The sequence below is a fragment of the Physella acuta genome, unplaced genomic scaffold (genome assembly GCF_028476545.2).
Source record: "Physella acuta isolate Inbredline_101_S28 unplaced genomic scaffold, ASM2847654v3 ptg000658l, whole genome shotgun sequence".
NCBI classification, from domain to species: Eukaryota; Metazoa; Mollusca; class Gastropoda; family Physidae; genus Physella; species Physella acuta.
In genome coordinates, this window is record NW_026732177.1 from 610293 (window position 1) to 632256 (window position 21964).

General features: G+C 41.4%; 1 protein-coding gene across 9 annotated transcripts in view; it reads right to left on the bottom strand.

Moving 5' to 3' along the window:
* The window catches only part of LOC131948692 (zinc finger protein aebp2), a 43082-nt gene that overhangs the window by 18466 nt on the left and 2652 nt on the right, over nucleotides 1-21964 (bottom strand). For 2 of the 9 annotated variants that reach the window (XR_009388056.1, XM_059310349.1), the window contains exon 2: nucleotides 2638-3705. The exons of 3 other annotated variants lie outside the window; for them this stretch is intronic. Coding sequence is in view for 5 of the 6 variants with exons in the window: in XM_059310349.1 (XP_059166332.1) it covers nucleotides 2638-3263 (626 nt within the window). In the remaining variant the exon portion in view is untranslated. Of the gene's footprint in view, nucleotides 1-2637; nucleotides 3706-5956; nucleotides 6040-9874; nucleotides 10437-21964 lie in introns of those variants that run through there. 4 more of the 9 variants (XM_059310350.1, XM_059310351.1, XM_059310357.1 and 1 more) reach the window with 4 other exon arrangements.

The following is a 21964-nucleotide window of genomic DNA, read 5'->3' on the forward strand; positions in this document are numbered from 1 at the left end:
TCACGAAACCGTTAGTAGTCACATAAAGGCGTGCAAATAAAAGTGACACTGATGAGAACTGGTGGCGACCACAGGGATTCTCGGTGGGTGTAATGTGGTGCGTGTGGTGGTACAATCTGGTGGTTGTGGTAGTATAATGTGGTTGTGGTGTAATATGGTGGTACAATGTGGTAAGTAAGTACAAGAGAGAGTGAGCTCTCCTAAACGTCACGTATATTTTCACACAACAACATTAAGGATTCGGATGGCAAATTCCAGGCCAATTGGGCTAGAAATAATGAAGTTTGTGACAAAACCGATGTTTAAGGAAAAACCCCAAAAAATATAACATAGAGACAAGTTCTTAGAATATACTCATATCAAATTCTTAATGTTTTGAGAAAAACTCCTTCCGTTTACCGGAAATCTCTCAAAAGTTGATAGAACCTACGTACAGGGAGCTAGATTTAATATTTCGTTATGAAATTTCATACACCTTACTAAAAAGTAATCAGTATTTCAAAAATCGGAATAGATTAAAATGCGACTTCCGGTCACTCAACAATTAAAAGGTATTTAATTATAAGATCTTTTATCTATATATGAAATTTCGTCTACCTAGCTTAAACCATGCTAAAGTTATTGTGTTCCTATGGAAATAGAGTAAAAAATACAGCATTTAATACATGTTATAAGTGAATAGCTATCGGTAAGTACAGTAAGTACTGTGGTGATGTAATGTCAGACGCCCTCACAAGTACAATTTCCGGTTACCGGAAATCGCTACATAGTTGACAAGTAACTAAAACTTGATATAATACTTATATAACCAGTTTGCAACTTTGTCGACCTAACTAAAACTCAAAATATCATATTCAGAGAAGCAAGATTGCAAAACTTCCGACCCAGATAGGCGTAAAACGTACAGATTTGTCAATATCTCCATTTCTATTTTTTGCACAATTTAAATACTTCCTCTACACACACAAAAAATTAAAGAAAAAAGAGAATAAAAGAAATACACTTAACATTAAAATTCACAACAAGTAAGTTTGGCTTTAACAATTACTAGACTACCCGTTATCTAGTTAGATAACTGTGCGTTTCGGGGGTCATCCATAAATGACATCACGTCTGTAAGCACTTTTCATCCCAAAATAACCAGACCCCACATTCAAAAAGACGTTTTTTTATATTTAAAAAAAACTCTACTTCACCTGCCTAGTGCCCCGCCAAGTCTCAGACATGTTTGTATTTAAAAAAAAAAAAGATTCCGGCCGAGCATGGCTCTGACCACACTATCCCTTCATATGCTGAGAACATAGAAACAGGGGAACTCTACGTCACCTGCCCTGTGCCCCGCGAGGTCCTGATAGTCAACCTTATCATTCACATATAGGCCTTAAAAAAATAATTGAAAACACTGTTGTAAAAAAAAAAATCTTTTTACTATTACTATAGTCATTGTTCTAAACTTTTATAATTAATGTGGTTAATCTACCAATGATATATCAATAAATTAATTAGCGGCTTTAAATTAGTTTGTAATTAACAGTGTGTTTAAGAAAGAACAATATTTACCACCCAAAATCCTATTTTACAGCTCTACACATAATGCAGATTCTCCCCAATAACAAATCAGAAAAACAAACAAACAAAAAATGAGTTATCAAACGTCACTATTCAGTCAAAGTTAAGCCATTGTTCTAAAACTATGAAATTAATGTGGTTAATCTACCTATGAATAAATCAATAAATTTATTAATGTCTTTAAATAAATTTGTGATTAACAGTCTGCCTGAAAACAAAAATTGTTCTCTACCTACATGCGATTTTACAGTTCTACATATAGCGTAGATCTATTTACAGTAGTCAATCAGACAAAAAAAAAAATAAAAAAAATAAATATTCAAACATGTAAACAAACTTGAGTTTTAGATGATGAGCAAGTGTTGCTTTAAAACCCACAACAAATATAAGTTGGATTTTATATACTATAATTTAAACCCTAAATGCTCACTAAACCTACCAAGGCAGCCAATGAAAGGAAACAGTTTTAAACACCATAGTAATGCAGATAATGGCACCTAACAATGTGGTGTGTAGCAGGACATAGATGGTGGTGTGTAGCAGGACATAGATGGTGGTGTGTAGCAGGACATAGATGGTGTGTAACAGGACATAGATTGTGGTATGTAACAGGACATAGATGCTGGTGTGTAGCAGGACTTAGATGGTATGTAACAGGACATTGATGTCTAGCTTCCCACTCTGCCCAGCCATTGGTTACATGGGCACAGTGAGTGGGTTTATGTAAATGCTTCTACTAATCTTAACTAATCAATAAAACATGAACTGGGGGAGCAATATGCTGACTCTAGTCATTGATTATCTGCAACACCTAACATAGGCTAACTGTAAGATCTTGGAGAGTGGATATAGATACTATAACGCCTAACATAGGCTAACTGTAAGATCTACGAGAGTGGATATAGATACTATAAAGCCTAACATAGGCTAACTGTAAGATCTATGAGCGAGGATGGCGAGAAAGTGCTATATTAGATGGTATTGCACAAAAATGACCAGCATTAAAACGGAACCCACAAGAGGCCATAAGGCAGCCCACAACACCAAAACAACAAGTACGGAGTTTACCTTGTCTCACTCCCAGCACAGCAGACAGCAGAAAGCTGGGGCTCAGGACTACCTGCCTCGCGTGGGTTCAGAGGACTGTCCTCTAGTACAGCGTCTTCTATAAAAGTGCTGAGAGGACTGTCCTCAATCCCGGAGTCTGGAAGAAATGTGCTGAGAGGACTGTCCTGAAGGACAGGGTCCAGACTATCACTCCCACTCCCAGAGTCTGGAAGAAATGTGCTGAGAGGACTGTCCTCAAGGACAGGGTCCAGACTATCACTCCCACTACGACTGCGGCGTGATGAGGAGGGAGACGAGCAGGAACCAGCCGCACTGTTCCTGCCAGGTGACGACGACGACGGAGACGACGACACGGAGGGGGAATCGAACTCTGGGCTAACGCCTTCAAAGTCGGGTGATTGGTTGACCAGCAGCGAATAGATCGTCGCTCCAATCCTTTTGGCTTTTCTTGGTGTCGATGAAGGGGATGCGTGTGACGTATGCTTGGCTCGACAAACTGATGAGACAACGGACCTACGACGGCGAGGTAACGGCAGGGTAGGGGAGGTGGGGAGAACAGAAGGTCGTCTGGGCCAAAGGTAGGCCTGGTGATGTAACCGCCACCCCGCCCTCTGGCGAATCAACATTGCGTCCAAGAGCGGTAGCGCGAGCCACTACACAACTAGAATCTGCGCGCAGCCATTCTGTCCTGACTCGCCATCCAACAGTTGAATTTATCTACACACGGTCCATGAGCTCTAGTGGCAGAGAATCAATCACAGCCCGCCAACCATCAGCTTTATTTGTCTGGAGATAGATGTAACTTGGTCAATACTAGCAAGCTAACCGAATGTGTGCGACATCTGTCCCGTATGCGAGGATGTACGTGGGCTCCCAGGTAAAACTTGTTTCAAACTATCACGTAAGCACAGATTCTGCTGACGTCATGGAGCACTTCTCGTTGCCCACTTACGTCATACCAATTACCATCAACGACTGTCAAAGATTAAAAAGTGGATCTACCGTTTTCTTTGTGCCCTTCTTCAACTGACGGACTGACGTTTTAGCCAGAGAGGTCACATCCAGAACCTTTAGGATAGAGACATAGCATTGATTGATTGCCATGATCAATGAAATCAATGTGGTATGATATGAAGTGATCTGCAATGATCGAGCCCGAATAGCATGGAATAAATGAATAGCGTGGGTTGAAGGAGCCGTCAAATTTCTAGAGAATGAACATGCGCGTCACTTCCTTCTTATTTCCCTAATATAAAAAAATAACGTGTATGGATTATGGCCGAGGTGGGACATGTGGTTTCTAGAGCCAGCCTGTGGTCCCAGATGGAGCTTTGTTTCAATAAGAGATAGACCTAGTTCGTGTGAACACGTCTGGGCCAGGGACCCAGTTGACGCTCACTCAACTCATCGATACTAGTGCATTTAAGCCCTGACCTACATTGGACACCCGCCTCCTAGTGGAATGTGGCTTTTTTTTAAACGCTGTCAATGATAAAATACCGACATTGTTTAAATAATACAATATCAAACGGTTTTTAAAGATCCTACTTCTTAATTTCGGTGTCTGACCATCGTGTGCATTCCATTGTATGTATGTATGTATGTATGTATGTATGTATGTATGTATGTATGTATGTATGTATGTATGTATGTATGTATGTATGTATATATTTATGTATGTATGTATGTATGTATGTATGTATGTATGTATGTATGTATGTATGTATGTATGTATGTATGTATGTATGTATGTATGTATGCATGCATGCATGCATGTATGTATGTATGTATGTATGCGGGTGTGTGTGTATGTATGCACACACAAACACATATATACGAGAGGAGAAAGCATTCGTCTTTGTTCCAACTGGGGTCTAGTTTGCGTTTCCCAGGAACACGATCTTGATTTAGCACTGCAATGATGGTGACTCGAGCGGCTGTCAGTGGGGTTAGCATATCCCGGGTCGGTATCAGCTTACAATCACTAGGGTAATGAATACATCGTTACAGGGGATGGCCCATGCTCTTTAATACACGTTAGCACGCAAAGTATTGAGAACCACGGACCATACCCTACACTAGCTAGGCACTCAGTGAGCCACGGCCTATACACTAGCTAGGCACTCAGTGAGCCACGGCCTATACACTAGCTAGGCACTGAGTGAGCCACGGCCTATACACTAGCTAGGCACTGAGTGAGCCACGGCCTATACACTAGCTAGGCACTCAGTGAGCCACGGCCTATACACTAGCTAGGCACTGAGTGAGCCACGGCCTATACACTAGCTAGGCACTGAGTGAGCCACGGCCTATACACTAGCTAGGCACTGAGTGAGCCACGGCCTATACACTAGCTAGGCACTGAGTGAGCCACGGCCTATACACTAGCTAGGCACTCAGTGAGCCACGGCCTATACACTAGCTAGGCACTGAGTGAGCCACGGCCTATACACTAGCTAGGCACTGAGTGAGCCACGGCCTATACACTAGCTAGGCAATCAGTGAGCCACGGCCTATACACTAGCTAGGCACTCAGTGAGCCATGGCCTATACACTAGCTAGGCACTCAGTGAGCCATGGCCTATACACTAGCTAGGCACTCAGTGAGCCACGGCCTATACACTAGCTAGGCACTGAGTGAGCCACGGCCTATACACTAGCTAGGCACTGAGTGAGCCACGGCCTATACACTAGCTAGGCACTCAGTGAGCCACGGCCTATACACTAGCTAGGCACTGAGTGAGCCACGGCCTATACACTAGCTAGGCACTGAGTGAGCCACGGCCTATACACTAGCTAGGCACTCAGTGAGCCACGGCCTATACACTAGCTAGGCACTGAGTGAGCCACGGCCTATACACTAGCTAGGCACTCAGTGAGCCACGGCCTATACACTAGCTAGGCACTCAGTGAGCCACGGCCTATACACTAGCTAGGCACTCAGTGAGCCACGGCCTATACACTAGCTAGGCACTCAGTGAGCCACGGCCTATACACTAGCTAGGCACTCAGTGAGCCACGGCCTATACACTAGCTAGGCACTCAATGAGCCACGGACCATACCTTGACTCCCGAATCTGATTAGATTCACAGCGTTTAAAAACTGGGCTTACAAGAGCCATTAATTTTTAGGCACAGTCTTTAAATTCCCTGAGTTTCCACCAGCGAATGGTTATGTTTTACTTGCTGATTAACCCTCGAGGGAAAGGAAAGCATGAGGCTAATACAGCTAGTCAGAATGATCAATGTGGACATGGGTGATATGATCTGTGGTGGGGAGATGGGGTGGGTGATGGGAGTAAAGTTAAAGTGTATCTACGTGCTCAGGCTCCCACGGCTGGCGAGAGAGTGCGTGACAGCTGCTCGTCTACAAGACAGCATCTTTCAGTCGTGGAACCTGACCTATATCCAGATAGAAGAGAAAAAAAACATTCACTCCACTCTGGTGGCACCAGTACACTAAACCCACACTGTAAGACTGCACATAGCCTCCACAACCACTGGCTCGCACACCCGATGTTTGACATGAGACGGGCTCAACATTTCTGTCCACAGAGGATCATCTCGTCTAGGTCACTGGGTCAAGAAGCGTATTGGCGCTATCGGGTTTCTAAATAAGTACAACACGGTTCAGGAAATGGAAGCATAAAAACCTGGTGTCCTTTCGCTTTCTATAATATAGAATCCAGTGCATCTATTGGTGTAAGAAATATTTCACTCAACCAGTGGCTGTCGACATTTTATGACCACACATTCCGCAGATAAAATCAGAGGTTACAACAGCGCATCAAACAGCAGATAAAATCAGAGGTTACAACAGCGCATCAAACAGCCACAAGACTTGGAAAATTATGCTCCAATGAATCTATCAAACCTTCATGACATCCCAATACAAAAAATAGATCAAAACAAGTGTGAAAAGCGTGTACCAAAATCTAACTGATCGTGCCGTACAATTTTTGTGCTAGACAGAGATTTGCCCTGCCCATAAACCGCGTGCTTAATCCAAACACTAAATAAACTTGACCTGTTTTACAGACAATCAATAAAATAAAACCGTCTCTACTATAGCAGTACACATACCTTTGCAGTGGAGTTACAAATAATTCATGCGACATACCTTCATTGAAGCCGCCTTAGAAATCAACACACCATTACAGAATCAACCAACGTACACGACACATCATTACTGAATGAACAAACGTACACAACACACTATTACTGAATGAACAAACGTACACAACACACCATTACTGAATGAACCAACATACACAACACACCATTACTGAATGAACCAACGTACACAACACACCATTACTGAATGAACCAACATACACAACACACCATTACTGAATAAACCAACGTATACGACACACCATTACTGAAGCAAGCAATAACACCATTAACTATGAAACATGTAGATTGTAGACCTACACAATAAACTATGAAACAGGTAGATTGTAGACCTACACAATAAACTATGAAACAGGTAGATTGTAGACCTACACAATAAACTATGAAACATGTAGATTGTAGACCTACACAATAAACTATGAAACATGTAGATTGTAGACCTACACAATAAACTATGAAACATGTAGATTGTAGACCTACACAATAAACTATGAAACATGTAGATTGTAGACCTACACAATAAACTATGAAACATGTAGATTGTAGACCTACACAATAAACTATGAAACAGGTAGATTGTAGACCTACACCGTAAAACTTGGTGTTCAAATTGAAACAGGGTGGTAGGAAAGCACATTTGAAACACTGAACAAAACCTGAAGTTATAATGAAGGCATTACAGATATGAATTCTATTAGGCTGAGCTGTGTTGAGACAGGTCTGGTCTAGAGTAGCTCTCACCATCAAGTACATGGAGATCAATATCTGCAATAACAGGTGGGGGAGGGGGTTTGGCTTTTTTTAATGGTTCCAGTCCAATTATGGGGACAAGACAAATTCTCATGACCAAGGATTTTATATGCTTATATAACATAACTCTGATGGCATGATTTACAGAAATACAAACAAGTAACATAAATAATTAATTTCAGCATAAGAATCAGAAAGCTATTTTTTATGAAATAATTAATACTGGATGGTTCAGAAACTATTAACATAATTTTAAAACGTAGAATTAAGAGCACTATTGAATTACAGCAAAAAATCTATACACATACCTGTTAGATATTTGTTTATACCCATTCAATTTTAAAGGTGGGCATAGGCGTGCCAAAATTCAAAAGATCATGTAAATTAAGGCGTGCCAAAATTCAAAAGATCATGTAAATTAACACAAAAAATATGCATAATACCTTACACATTATAAAATAAATATTTTAACACACAAACAACAGTCATTGACATCAAGGGAGAGCAGACAGACAGACATGAGAGTTGGAGAGCAGACAGACATGAGAGTTGGAGAGCAGACAGACATGAGAGTTGGAGAGCAGACAGACAGACATGAGAGTTGGAGAGAAGACAGACAGACATGAGAGTTGGAGAGCAGACAGACAGACATGAGAGTTGGAGAGAAGACAGACAGACATGAGAGTTGGAGAGCAGACAGACAGACATGAGAGTTGGAGAGCAGACAGACCGACATGAGAGTTGGAGAGCAGACAGACATGAGAGTTGGAGAGAAGACAGACAGACATGAGAGTTGGAGAGCAGACAGACATGAGAGTTGGAGAGAAGACAGACAGACATGAGAGTTGGAGAGAAGACAGAGAGACATGAGAGTTGGAGAGTAGACAGACAGACATGAGAGTTGGAGAGCAGACAGACAGACATGAGAGTTGGAGAGAAGACAGACAGACATGAGAGTTGGAGAGCAGACAGACAGACATGAGAGTTGGAGAGCAGACAGACAGACATGAGAGTTGGAGAGCAGACAGACAGACATGAGAGTTGGAGAGCAGACAGACATGAGAGTTGGAGAGCAGACAGACAGACATGAGAGTTGGAGAGCAGACAGACAGGCATGAGAGTTGGAGAGCAGACAGACAGACATGAGAGTTGGAGAGAAGACAGACAGACATGAGAGTTGGAGAGCAGACAGACAGACATGAGAGTTGGAGAGCAGACAGACAGACATGAGAGTTGGAGAGCAGACAGACATGAGAGTTGGAGAGCAGACAGACAGACATGAGAGTTGGAGAGCAGACAGACAGGCATGAGAGTTGGAGAGCAGACAGACAGACATGAGAGTTGGAGAGAAGACAGACAGACATGAGAGTTGGAGAGCAGACAGACAGACATGAGAGTTGGAGAGCAGACAGACAGACATGAGAGTTGGAGAGCAGACAGACAGACATGAGAGTTGGAGAGCAGACAGACAGACATGAGAGTTGGAGAGCAGACAGACAGACATGAGAGTTGGAGAGCAGACAGACAGGCATGAGAGTTGGAGAGCAGACAGACAGACATGAGAGTTGGAGAGCAGACAGACAGACATGAGAGTTGGAGAGCAGACAGACAGACATGAGAGTTGGAGAGCAGACAGACAGACATGAGAGTTGGAGAGCAGACAGACATGAGAGTTGGAGAGCAGACAGACAGACATGAGAGTTGGAGAGCAGACAGACATGAGAGTTGGAGAGCAGACAGACAGACATGAGAGTTGGAGAGTAGACAGACAGACATGAGAGTTGGAGAGTAGACAGACAGACATGAGAGTTGGAGAAGTAAAGAAAGCAGAGCTGAAATCCCCTGATAAGTGAACACAGGTGTGCAGTAGGTGTGTAGAGTGTAAGGTACAGGTTATTTTTCAACTGACTTATTTTGCTAGTTGTAGCAGGCTCCACATTTTGGTTACTTAAACCTGAAATCTCACTTCATATTCCATAAAAGTTGATATCACACACATTCCATAAAAGTTGATTAACACATTCTATTAAAGTTGATATCTTACTTCACATTGTATTTTAATTATTTTAATTAATATTAAAGTGCTGAGTCCTGCACTTTATTAATAATAGGAGTCAATACTATATGTTATAAACAATGTAGAATAGCATGGTATGTGCATGTGTGGGTAGATCTAGTTTGTGGCATAGGAGGTGTAAGAAGGACTAGATATACAGGTGCAGTCAGAGTAATAGAGGAAGGTATTGAAGTAATGACTCTATCAAACGAGTATGTCCACGCAGTAGTATAGATGGTAGCCTAAGTATCGTAAGCTACCTAGACCTAGGGTCTAGTAAAAGTTAAACGTACAAACCTATGCTGTTCATCTAGGCCTAGATCCCTAGTTGATTAAAGTTTGAAATGTCTGGTGTTGTGTAGAGAATCGAACTATTTGGACACGTGTACCTTACAGCTAACACAGAATTTCTGTCCCTGGTTCGTGCCGATACGCGAGTGCAGTATGGAGGAATGAACGGCTCTAGGTCATGCAGTAACGGGCTCTATGTCACACAGCTCGGCTACAGTTGGCTGCACCATACGGCCTCCACATTGATGCATCCTATGCATTCCTTCATCCTCAACATACGAGCAGAGAAAAAAGCACACAAATCAATCCATTGCATATTCTAACTGCATAAAGAAAGGCCCGACATGCCTAGAAGAATAGGGTCCTCCACACACAGCAGGTCACATCTTCAATCAACTCGAATGGTCCCTAAACACGGCTGTCGTGTCCTATAAGCAGACTATTCAGGTGTGGCTAAGCACAGGCACACATACAATAAGCAACACCTCCCTCATAAGAAATGGTTTAGGCAGCACAAAAGGTCGGGGTTAGGGAGGTAGAGGCCGCTAATACAAGTCGACTACTAGGGCCAAAGGAGTTCACCGGACTAAAAATAGCACCGCTTTCTGACAAAGGCCGAGGGAACTTAAAGGGAGAAGGTCGTTCGTTCGTCTGCTAGCCAGCCGACAGACGAAGCATCCATCCATCCATCGATCTCCCCCTCCCTTTCCCCCTCTCCTCCAACCTCTACCCAACCAGATAAAACTATGCCACGGACGGTAAAACTCGGTCAAGCAGCCAATAACACAACATAACAAAACAGTCGACCACTTCCGTTAGCAGTTTCACTGTGTCGTCACCAGGCCAAACAAGGCTAATGTAACCCCACTGGCCAGTGTTTTCTGCATCATCATCACAATCCATGTGTACAAGCCTCTAGAGCTCAGCGCCACACACATCTCAGATACTAGTTTAAGTTAGTCTATACACGATTTCAACATTATCGTTATCTCTCTCATACTGAAAGGTATGCATTATTACTAGGTACCTACATGATTTCAACATTATCTCTCTCATACTGAAAGGTATGCATTATTACTAGGTACCTACATGATTTCAACATTATCTCTCTCATACTGAAAGGTATGCATTATTACTAGGTACCTACGTGATTTCAACATTATCTCTCTCATACTGAAAGGTATGCATTATTACTAGGTACCTACATGATTTCAACATTATCTCTCTCATACTGAAAGGTATGCATTATTACTAGGTACCTACATGATTTCAACATTATCTCTCTCATACTGAAAGGTATGCATTATTACTAGGTACCAATGCCACAGCAAAGACGTAGGCCTACTTAAAGCAAAAAAATCGTGTAACTTACTTAACCTTTGTGTATGTACTAGAATAAAGACACATAACTCTTTGGATATTGACATGTAAAGACACACACCAGCACAGTAAAGGTATATTTTCGCCAACCCAACGCAACAAAGATGTTTAAAAATAGAACAGGCAGAGACCAAAATATTTGGGTCACAACGAAGGCCAGAGAATCCAAGTGACCAGAAGAGTAATGTCTGTTACCAGCAGACGCCCACGAGCGGGTCGCTTCTACCATTACCGTCTAGCCCTGGTTCAAGAGGGTTCTATTTTGTCTGGTCAAGTTTATAACGGTCAAAACGTCTCAATAGTACAATACAATATGTAGGTATCAATATGTACACCTAAAATAAAACCTCGCGACTTAAGGACATCAAAACAATAAAGTACGACCATACAATTATTAAAATGGAAAGAATTATGATACAAATACCTAGGCCCTACCCATAATTTGCTTTGTATTTACTACCCAGCCTGAGTGTTTAAAACTGAACATGAACGTTTAGTTAAACCAGAATGGTGTGTGGGTACTGGTGAGATGGTGGTATAATGGTGAGGTAAAGAGGGTGAGATGGTGGTATAATGGTGAGGTAAAGAGGGTGAGATGGTGGTATAATGGTGAGGTAAAGATGGTGATACGGTGGTGTACTGGTGAGGTAAAGATGGTGAGACGGTGGTGTACTGGTGAGGTAAAGATGGTGAGATGGTGTAATGGTGAGGTAAAGATGGTGATACGGTGGTGTACTGGTGAGGTAAAGATGGTGATACGGTGGTGTACTGGTGAGGTAAAGAGGGTGAATGTGTGAGATGGTGGTGAATTAGCGAGGCGCATTCGTGAGTTGATGGAGTGTATGATAAGAAGATAGGAGAGTAAAGAGAACAAAATATTTGATCTTATTTTAAACAGCTCAGCTGACAGATAATGTAAGCACAGTGTGGGGAGGGCGAAAGGAGGAGGTTGGGAGCTGTGTGCTTGCCCCCCCCCCCCCCCCCCCGTACCGTGTCCACCAACAGGTAATCCGTACACTCCACTTGGTCTGCTACACGAGCCATCAGAGGGAATACGTACAATACCTAACACGTGCTCTGGGTTATGCGACAAGTGTTATGTGTCGGGGTATGTGTGTAGGATGGCTGTAGACACATCACACGTCTTTATGGGATTTACACATTTACATTGATTTCTCTATGTCTCATCGTGTATAAAGATGTGTAGGCCCTAAGTGATGATTTATGTAAAGGTGTGTAGGCCCTAAATGATGCTTTGTTTAAAGGTGTGTAGAGACACGTGTGGCTACATGTGAATACCTAGACGTGTAATGCACTAGATCACTGAGTAGACCTGCAAGCCGATACATAAATCCCCAGCAAGTGTACCTCCTGGCTGATTCACTGGACCGTATAGCACAAATCTTGGTCATGCGTTACGATAAAAAAAAAGTTTTGACTGTACACGTCACTCTAGTTGAAAGACTGGTGTATATTTTTCTTTAATCCGCATAGATTTGTGTCAGGCACACTATTCAATCGATCCATTTCAGTAAAGTCGGTACAATAAATGTACCACGATGCACGCCGAGAAACCACTACGACTTATGCCTACTGGTAGACCAGATCCAGAACTCAATATTTTGTCTTCTGGTAGTGACGTGCACACACTGGGCCTATACAACAGTCACTAAATTGACCATTGTGTAATCAATACAACTTAAAATAACACGTCCACAGATCCCCATCCCTCATAACAAAAACGACCTAAAATTTTTAAACTAAACAAGGAGAAGAACGTATAATAGAACAGAGCTCTTGATCACTCACCGCCCCTATGTTTCGACACACAGATGCATTATAAAATGTGCTACGTTTGACATACATAAAGCAGAGAAATCTACGTTTTACAAAGATGTCTTAACAAAATGTCACAGTACTGATATTGAAGAAAACTAAATCGTTTACAAATTACTTTAAAAAAATATCCCCATGACGTTTTCATTACGTCATCTTTTGTCGAGTCTAACCCAGTCGTTCTTAAACTTTTAGGGTGTATCGATCCCCAACAGCCTCATATGTGCGTTCACCGACAACTTTTCTAAATAGGAAACATAAAATGATTTTTAAGTTTGGTGTGTTTTGACGCTCCCGAACACATGAGACTGGCTCACCGAACCCCTGGGGTTCGATCGAACCCAGTTTTAAGAAACGCTGCTATAACTATTTTATCCGGGTTATTTTTTCATAAACGCTACTTGTATTTCCTGATTGTTCTAATTCTAAATGGACTATGAGCAATTGGAATTATCACAAAATAAATATAGTCGGACATTTTTTAGTCTGCAAACTCTTTTTGTTTTTGGTCCCCGTACACCCCCCCCCCCCCCAAATCTTCGATTCTTATCTCGAGACACTATAGCATATTGCACCCAAGCAGTCGTTATAAATACCCCCAAAAAATTGTTATTGTTGTAAGAGTTTTCAGCAGATTTGCTTATACATAAGAGAACCAGAACTAGTCTTGAAGTTCTCTGGACGTGAAAAATAGTGCGCGCCGTTTTAATAAACAAACAATAAAAACGATTGTTGGCATGCACTAGCATGTTTTTACTCAATCGACAGCTAACACGATAGCTTATCACGTGGAAAAGGGTTAGGGGGTTACAAGATACAGCCTAGCCTATCTGTCCTCAAACTTGACATGTCAGCCATACTTCACCAATACACAGGGTGCTGGCAGCCTTGGATGGGGGGGGGGGGGGGAAGAGGAAAGGCTTGCTTTTATGACAAAATTACCCTCCCTCACCTTCAACAAAAAGTCTGACCCTCAACCTTGACATCACAGATTATTTTTTTAAAACCTCCATTTTTTTCTCGAAAATATTGACAGCTCAGTCAATTTAAAACAGTTTTCTAAAACGCAAAATAACCGATAAAATTCAGTTTCTAGCTTTAGTTTTATAAAAAAATGCAAAAGTGTGACGTTGATCTTAACCCCCCCCCCATCGCTTTTGAGCGTGACGTCATATACAGACGACAGCTATCCCTCAGTAATCAGGTTGCTGCCAGCCATACACCACCAGCGTGGAACATGAATCTAGTGACAGAGCAATTACAAGTTGGCTAACCAGTCACGTGATGAAGATTAAATAATAATTAGCTTGGAGTGAATAAGTACCATCGACGTGGAGAGGCAGCATTAGATAAAATGTTACAGGTTGGTTTTCGTGTGTTCGCTAATGATGTCAGCGCAGCATGCTTTGTGTGGGCCAACACCTGATCAACAGCCCCACCCCTACACTACCCTCTCTGTCAATACCGCACCTAGATCTAGCGCCCTTATCACCAGGGAGCGGCTCTATTGCTACAGTCTACACCAGCTGCTTCGTCAGGGTCGCAATGTTTCTCTATATGCTGTCAACGGTTGAACAAATGGCTACCAAGACCTGCCTTATTTCATTTATTCCATCACAATCTATTGAAAACTTATGAAAGCTTTTTAAAACTCTTGTTATACCCTGAGACTTAAGTTGCTTATAATCAACAAAGGATAACATTTCAACATGGTCTCTGACACAACTTTAAGACGACCAGCGCTACATTTATTGCCAAGGGAGGTTATCAAAACATTGTATTGCACCATTTGACAAAACGAGTAGTGTAGCCTACTGGCGCAGGGCGTCAAGTGCTGTATTGATACGGCATGACCACAGAGGTTTTTACACCATTTGATACAATAAGTGTTGGACTACAACATCTGGTCGGGGTCGTCAAGGTTATCCGCATACAAGCTTAACTATGCAGGATTTAGATTGAGGAGCTAACGGACTGACCAGGGTTACTGGCGCTAATATAAAGTAGAACGTAACTCGTGGCTAGCGACTAGACATCAAGAATCCCATCAGTGGAGAGAGTCTAACGGAGGAAATAAGAAGCAGTCCTCAGACTAGACATCAAGAATCCCATCAGTGGAGAGAGTCTAACGGAGGAAATAAGAAGCAGCCCACAGACTAGACATCAAGAATCCCATCAGTGGAGAGAGTCTAACGGAGGAAATAAGAAGCAGCTCTCAGACTAGACATCAAGAATCACATCAGTGGAAAGAGTCTAACGGAGGAAATAAGAAGCAGCCCACAGACTAGACATCAAGAATCCCATCAGTGGAGAGAGTCTAACGGAGGAAATAAGAAGCAGCTCTCAGACTAGACATCAAGAATCACATCAGTGGAGAGAGTCTAACGGAGGAAATAAGAAGCAGCCCTCAGACTAGACATCAAGAATCCCATCAGTGGAGAGAGTCTAACGGAGGAAATAAGAAGCAGCCCACAGACTAGACATCAAGAATCCCATCAGTGGAGAGAGTCTAACGGAGGAAATAAGAAGCAGCCCACAGACTAGGCATCAAGAATCCCATCAGTGGAGAGAGTCTAACGGAGGAAATAAGAAGCAGCCCTCAGACTAGGCATCAAGAATCCCATCAGTGGAGAGAGTCTAACGGAGGAAATAAGAAGCAGCTCTCAGACTAGACATCAAGAATCACATCAGTGGAGAGAGTCTAACGGAGGAAATAAGAAGCAGCCCACAGACTAGACATCAAGAATCCCATCAGTGGAGAGAGTCTAACGGAGGAAATAAGAAGCAGCTCTCAGACTAGACATCAAGAATCACATCAGTGGAAAGAGTCTAACGGAGGAAATAAGAAGCAGCCCACAGACTAGACATCAAGAATCCCATCAGTGGAGAGAGTCTAACGGAGGAAATAAGAAGCAGCTCTCAGACTAGACATCAAGAATCACATCAGTGGAGAGAGTCTAACGGAGGAAATAAGAAGCAGCCCTCAGACTAGACATCAAGAATCCCATCAGTGGAGAGAGTCTAACGGAGGAAATAAGAAGCAGCCCACAGACTAGACATCAAGAATCCCATCAGTGGAGAGAGTCTAACGGAGGAAATAAGAAGCAGCCCACAGACTAGGCATCAAGAATCCCATCAGTGGAGAGAGTCTAACGGAGGAAATAAGAAGCAGCCCTCAGACTAGGCATCAAGAATCCCATCAGTGGAGAGAGTCTAACGGAGGAAATAAGAAGCAGCTCTCAGACTAGACATCAAGAATCACATCAGTGGAGAGAGTCTAACGGAGGAAATAAGAAGCAGCCCACAGACTAGACATCAAGAATCCCATCAGTGGAGAGAGTCTAACGGAGGAAATAAGAAGCAGCCCTCAGACTAGACATCAAGAATCCCATCAGTGGAGAGAGTCTAACGGAGGAAATAAGAAGCAGCTCTCAGACTAGACATCAAGAATCACATCAGTGGAGAGAGTCTAACGGAGGAAATAAGAAGCAGCCCTCAGACTAGACATCAAGAATCCCATCAGTGGAGAGAGTCTAACGGAGGAAATAAGAAGCAGCCCACAGACTAGGCATCAAGAATCCCATCAGTGGAGAGTCTAACGGAGGAAATAAGAAGCAGCCCTCAGACTAGAAAAGAAAAATCGATTGAGCGCAAGACAAAGAAACAAGAAAGAATACCAAGTGAGGAAAACAAAAAAAAATTGATTTGGTGCTGGGATGGAGATAACTATCACCTTAATAATTACATAGAAGATAAGTAGAAAACTTTGTTGCAAGATGATCACGTTTCCTCCCGCACGACTAATAATAATATATTCAATTTGTTCTTTAAAGTAATTACCAGAGGTCTCCATAATCACTGTGAGGACAAATGTTAGGAACAGAAAAAATGTTGATTCCATAATACACAGTAAACCACCCCTGACAGGCACAGAAATGGTCAGGTGACCAACTGATGTGACTCGGCGATGTGGTCAATGAAAACAAACACGCAAGACAAAAGATGCGTGGCAGCCTAGCGACACACTATTGATAACACGCTGGTCCAGCTCGAGGCGGTCTATAGCAACCAGATGGGGCTGGATATCTGCTCTACAGATGGTCATAGGCCTGGGGGGGGGGGGGGGGGGGGGGGAAAGAAGGGGTCACCAGCCTTGCCGTGGGGATTCATCAGCCTCACGGTGGGGTAGGGATTTATCAGCCTTGCTGGGGGTTGGGGGTCATCAGCCTTGCCGTGGGGAGGGGGGGGGGGGGGTCACCAGCCTTGCTGGGGGTTGGGGGTCATCAGCCTTGCCGTGGGGAGGGGGGGGGGGGGGGTCACCAGCCTTGCTGGGGGTTGGGGGTCATCAGCCTTGCCGTGGGGAGGGGGGGGGGGGGGTCACCAGCCTTGCTGGGGGTTGGGGGTCATCAGCCTTGCCGTGGGGAGGGGGGGGGGGGGGTCACCAGCCTTGCTGGGGGTTGGGGGTCATCAGCCTTGCCGTGGGGGAAGGGGGGGGGTCATCAGCCTTACCGTGTGGAAGGGGGAGGGGCATCAGCCTTACCTTGGAGTAGGGGGTGAGAGTTCTCAGCCTTGTGGGGGAGGTCATCAGCTAACTATCCGACCCTAAACACTCCAATCGTTTAACAATGAAAGCCCCTCAATGTTTTCACCTGCGGTCGTCCCTCATTATCATATGGCCCGACACTAAATCAGCCTGAATTAAAGCTTTTGACAGATAGTCCTACTACTTACACAATGGACTCAATGGAAAAAAGAATATTGGAATCAATAAAGAAAAGAAACATTAAGTGATCCCGGAGCTAAACCCAAATGTAACGCGCACTGATGTGTAGACCTGTGCATGAGCGATAAGGATATCTCAATAAGGAATTTAGAATGAAAGCAATAGAATAAGTAAAAAATAAACCGGGAGAGATCTCCCCTAAACTTTCTCGAATATTTTTATATAAAATAACAGGGGATGGGAACTCGGGCTATAGACATGATTTTTAATCCATTTTAAATACTTAAAGTTTTAAAAATAGAATAAAATCCCATAGACAAAAGAATTGCACACCAAATGAACGCTAAATAAAAAAGTGCATAATAGTGCGCAATATTATTAGTACTTTAAAAATTTACATTAGTTTTTTGAGAAATCGGAAGTAGCGTAAATTACTACTTCCGTTCAACGGAAATGACTCAAAATTTAGAAGAAGGTAGAGGATTAGATCTTTTACTTACATGTGAAATTTCATTTATCTATCTGAAATAGTACTCAAGTTATAGGCTTTTGAAAATTTCAAAGTAGGAAGAGTACCACTTCTGGTTATCGGAAATCGCTCAAAAGTTGATAGTGATACGGATCTACGGTTTTGATAAAATACTTATATATGAAATTTCATCAACCTAGCTGTAACGATACTCAAGTTATCGTGTTTACACACACAGACAGACAGACACACAGACATACGGACAAGATTGCAAAATTATGTTTTTCCGTATCAGTGAGATGTAAAACGTCGAGATTTATAAAAATCTCGATTTTTTTTTGCACGATTACAATACTTTCTCTATACTTTGTATATACGAGAAAGTAATAACATAATTTAGCGATCTTCAAAATTTTATGAAACAAAGTAATATAAAATAATAATGAGTTCTCTTTTTTTTTGTTTCAGAATTTATATATATATAGATCTATATAAATGAATGTTGTATGTGTTTGTCGACCTTTCCTCAGTGGGTCCTGACTATCGGCATTAGTTATGTATTGCTGGCTTCATGTCTGTGTCGGTCTTTATCCTAAGGCTACCAGGTCGGCTTTGTGATGACGGCATCAAAAGAGCATATACTTATACTTGAAATATCGCGCTAATTACAGATTTGCAAAAAGAAACACAAGCAAGAATTTAAATTTATTTTTAAAGTTCCTTATTCTCAGTAGGCCTACAGGATTCATGCTAGAAGCGCGAGTACCGTTCAGTGACTTAAAAAGACTTGTTTCCTAAATGTATGAATGAATTTATGACCATGCATCTTATGACCTCACTGGAAATCTGTCTTCGTTAAGTAATTAGCTGCTGGGGTGTGCTGGTCGCAGAAAAAAAACCACACTAAATGAATATCAATCCTGATATCCGACAGTCAAGGCTTATTATTTAGGGAGTGGAGAAAAATAAACACACCTGTCTTCCTACGTTTTTTAAACAGAAATTCTTCTACTCAACCTCCCCTCCCTCTCTCCCCAAAATTTAAGGAAGTCAGTTATTTGTTCGAGGACCAGATTCAACAGGAACCACTCAGCCCTTACCACCTTTCCCCTCCCATCTTTTGGAGACCCACACAATTAGATCAAATTGCTTAGCGGCAGTGAAAAGATGCTAGGCGAAGGTGACAGGCCATGAATTGTACACAATTTTAGACTGCCTTCCTCCCTCCAATGTACCCAAAGACTTCCTCCCTCCAATCTATCCTATTGTAGACTGCCTCCCTCCCTCCAATGTACCCAACTTGAAACTGTCCCTCCTCACTGTAACCAATTCAAGACTCTCCTGTAAGACCCTCTGGTGTATGTGGGTGTGACCTTTAGCTGGGATCAATGGGAAAAAAATGTCTGAGGAGTGTCAACAATCCCTACTCAGTGCTTAGTTACATACACCTGGCTGACTACACTGGAGTGAAAAGGTTTTCCCCAAAATGGAAACATTAGATTACTTACTTGATCAACCACATTATGTTTCATGGGGCTAAAAAAATAGCCAAAGACAAAAGAGTGGTTTATGTTCCAGTGATATTTAACTTCATTTAAGCTTTAATTCAAACGAACATTTTTAAGGTAGAAGTAACTGGTGCAGGTATTAGCTGTATCTTACTTAAGGTAGAAGTAACTGGTGCAGGTATTAGCTGTATCTTAAGCCTAGGTTTGAATATTTTGGTGAGAGCAGTCACGATGTATTTAGAAACCAGGATGAGAACATGGTGCAGCACAAATTTAAGCAACTCATCTAACATCTAATCCTCATAATTCAGGTTGGGGTATCACAAAACTGAAATATTGGCTTCCTCAAGAAATTTTTTTTTTTAAACAGAAGATGGGATGTATGATTCTTTAGTGCTTAAATCTATTATGTTAGCCTAAATAGTATTGTACATACCCAAATAGTTTAAAAAAGATTTTTTTAAAAATGTAATAACAAGACCAGCTTCATGGTTCACATGGTGTGATAGTGTATAAGCTGGTAGGTTTTGAATAACAGAAAAGATATCTTTAATACTGACACTGTACACCCGGGTAACAGAGAAACATTGACCTGCTGTAATGTATGTATATTATAGCTAGACTTAAAAACCAGTTAATTCATTCATTCAAATTAACATGTAAATTATTCCTAAAATATACACAAAGAGAAAAAAGTTATTACTATTAGGCTAAATATCATTTTATTATAATTATAGACCATATATGTCATTATAAAACTAAAAGATTTGCCTAAATTTAATAGATCTTTTCCTTCTGCATTGGCAGTCTCAATTGAATGCCGAATACTTACTTATTAATATAATATAGTCATGACTTCTAAATCTATATTTAATGGTGTGTAGGGGGCTATGAAATAGCTTAAAATTAGTAGTAGAATGTACTAGAAAAGAATAGGCGAGGCCATGACTTGTTAGTTTAGAATTTATTAGAGCCTAAATAGCCCTAGACTCTATAACTATTGGCATCTAAATTCTATATCTAGTAGATCTTGATCTAGATTAGATCCTAGATCTTGTAAACTAAAGGCCTTGAGAATATTTAAGATTAAAGAATCACTTAATCTAATAAGTTCAATAAGCATGTAGATTCTAGATTTTTAAATCTAATTAAGCCTAGGCCTAATTATTTATATTATTAGGCCTGCATGTACAATCTATAGCATTTTATAGAACTAGAATACTAGATAGATCTAGGCCTATAGACTTCAAATAAGAGGTCATCCATAACTGATGTCACACTCCTAATGGGGATGGGGTTCGGAATTTTGAGACTTTGTGTGGTAGGAGAGGGGGGTCACTGTTGCATTTTTTAAATTTTGAAAGCTGAACTCTATCTGTTATTTCATGTTTCTTGGAGTCTATTTTTGAAAATTGCATTAGAAATTGATTAATATACATAGTAGGGTAAAGGAGGGCGTTAAGAGCCGTGTGGTATTAAGCCCCAATCAACACCCCACCCCCACAAAACCCCCAATAACACTGCTAATCTACTTCTGAGGTAACAACCACTGCTGTTCTTTGATAACAGAGAAACAGAGGATTCATTTTATGTAATTTATGACCCACTTGGTCCAATAGGGAGAGGATGAGACAGGATTTAATCCCACTGCTCTTTCCCTAAAATTTCTCATCTCCATAAAACCATTTTGTGAACTTTTTTTCCAAATAGACATATCTTGGGAAACTTCACTTTGTAATAAACCAAATAAGTTTTTCAAGCCCATTCTTTGTTCCTGTATTAGAGCATTGGTTGTTGTACATTTTAACACTATTTTTATAGCTATGGCTAGAATAGTTTTATTTTGGTGAATTTTTTTTGCACAGTGATTATTGGTGCCAAAACAAAATGGCCGACATTTGTCCCATTTTACCATGCTATAAAGTTTTTATCATTATCAGAGTAAAACTGGACTGATCATTACCATAATGGTTTTATTTGTTAGATAATAACTAAATCTTCATGAATACATTAATTTTGTTCACTAGCTTGCCTGTTTAGAAAAGTTATAACAGATACTGTTATGTGGCTCTTGATACCCTATGTGCAAGTTTCTCATTTATTAGACCACTGAATATGACACTGGTATAGGAATAGTTAACACAAAATGTATTAATTGTTAAACAGACTTGTGTCTAAAT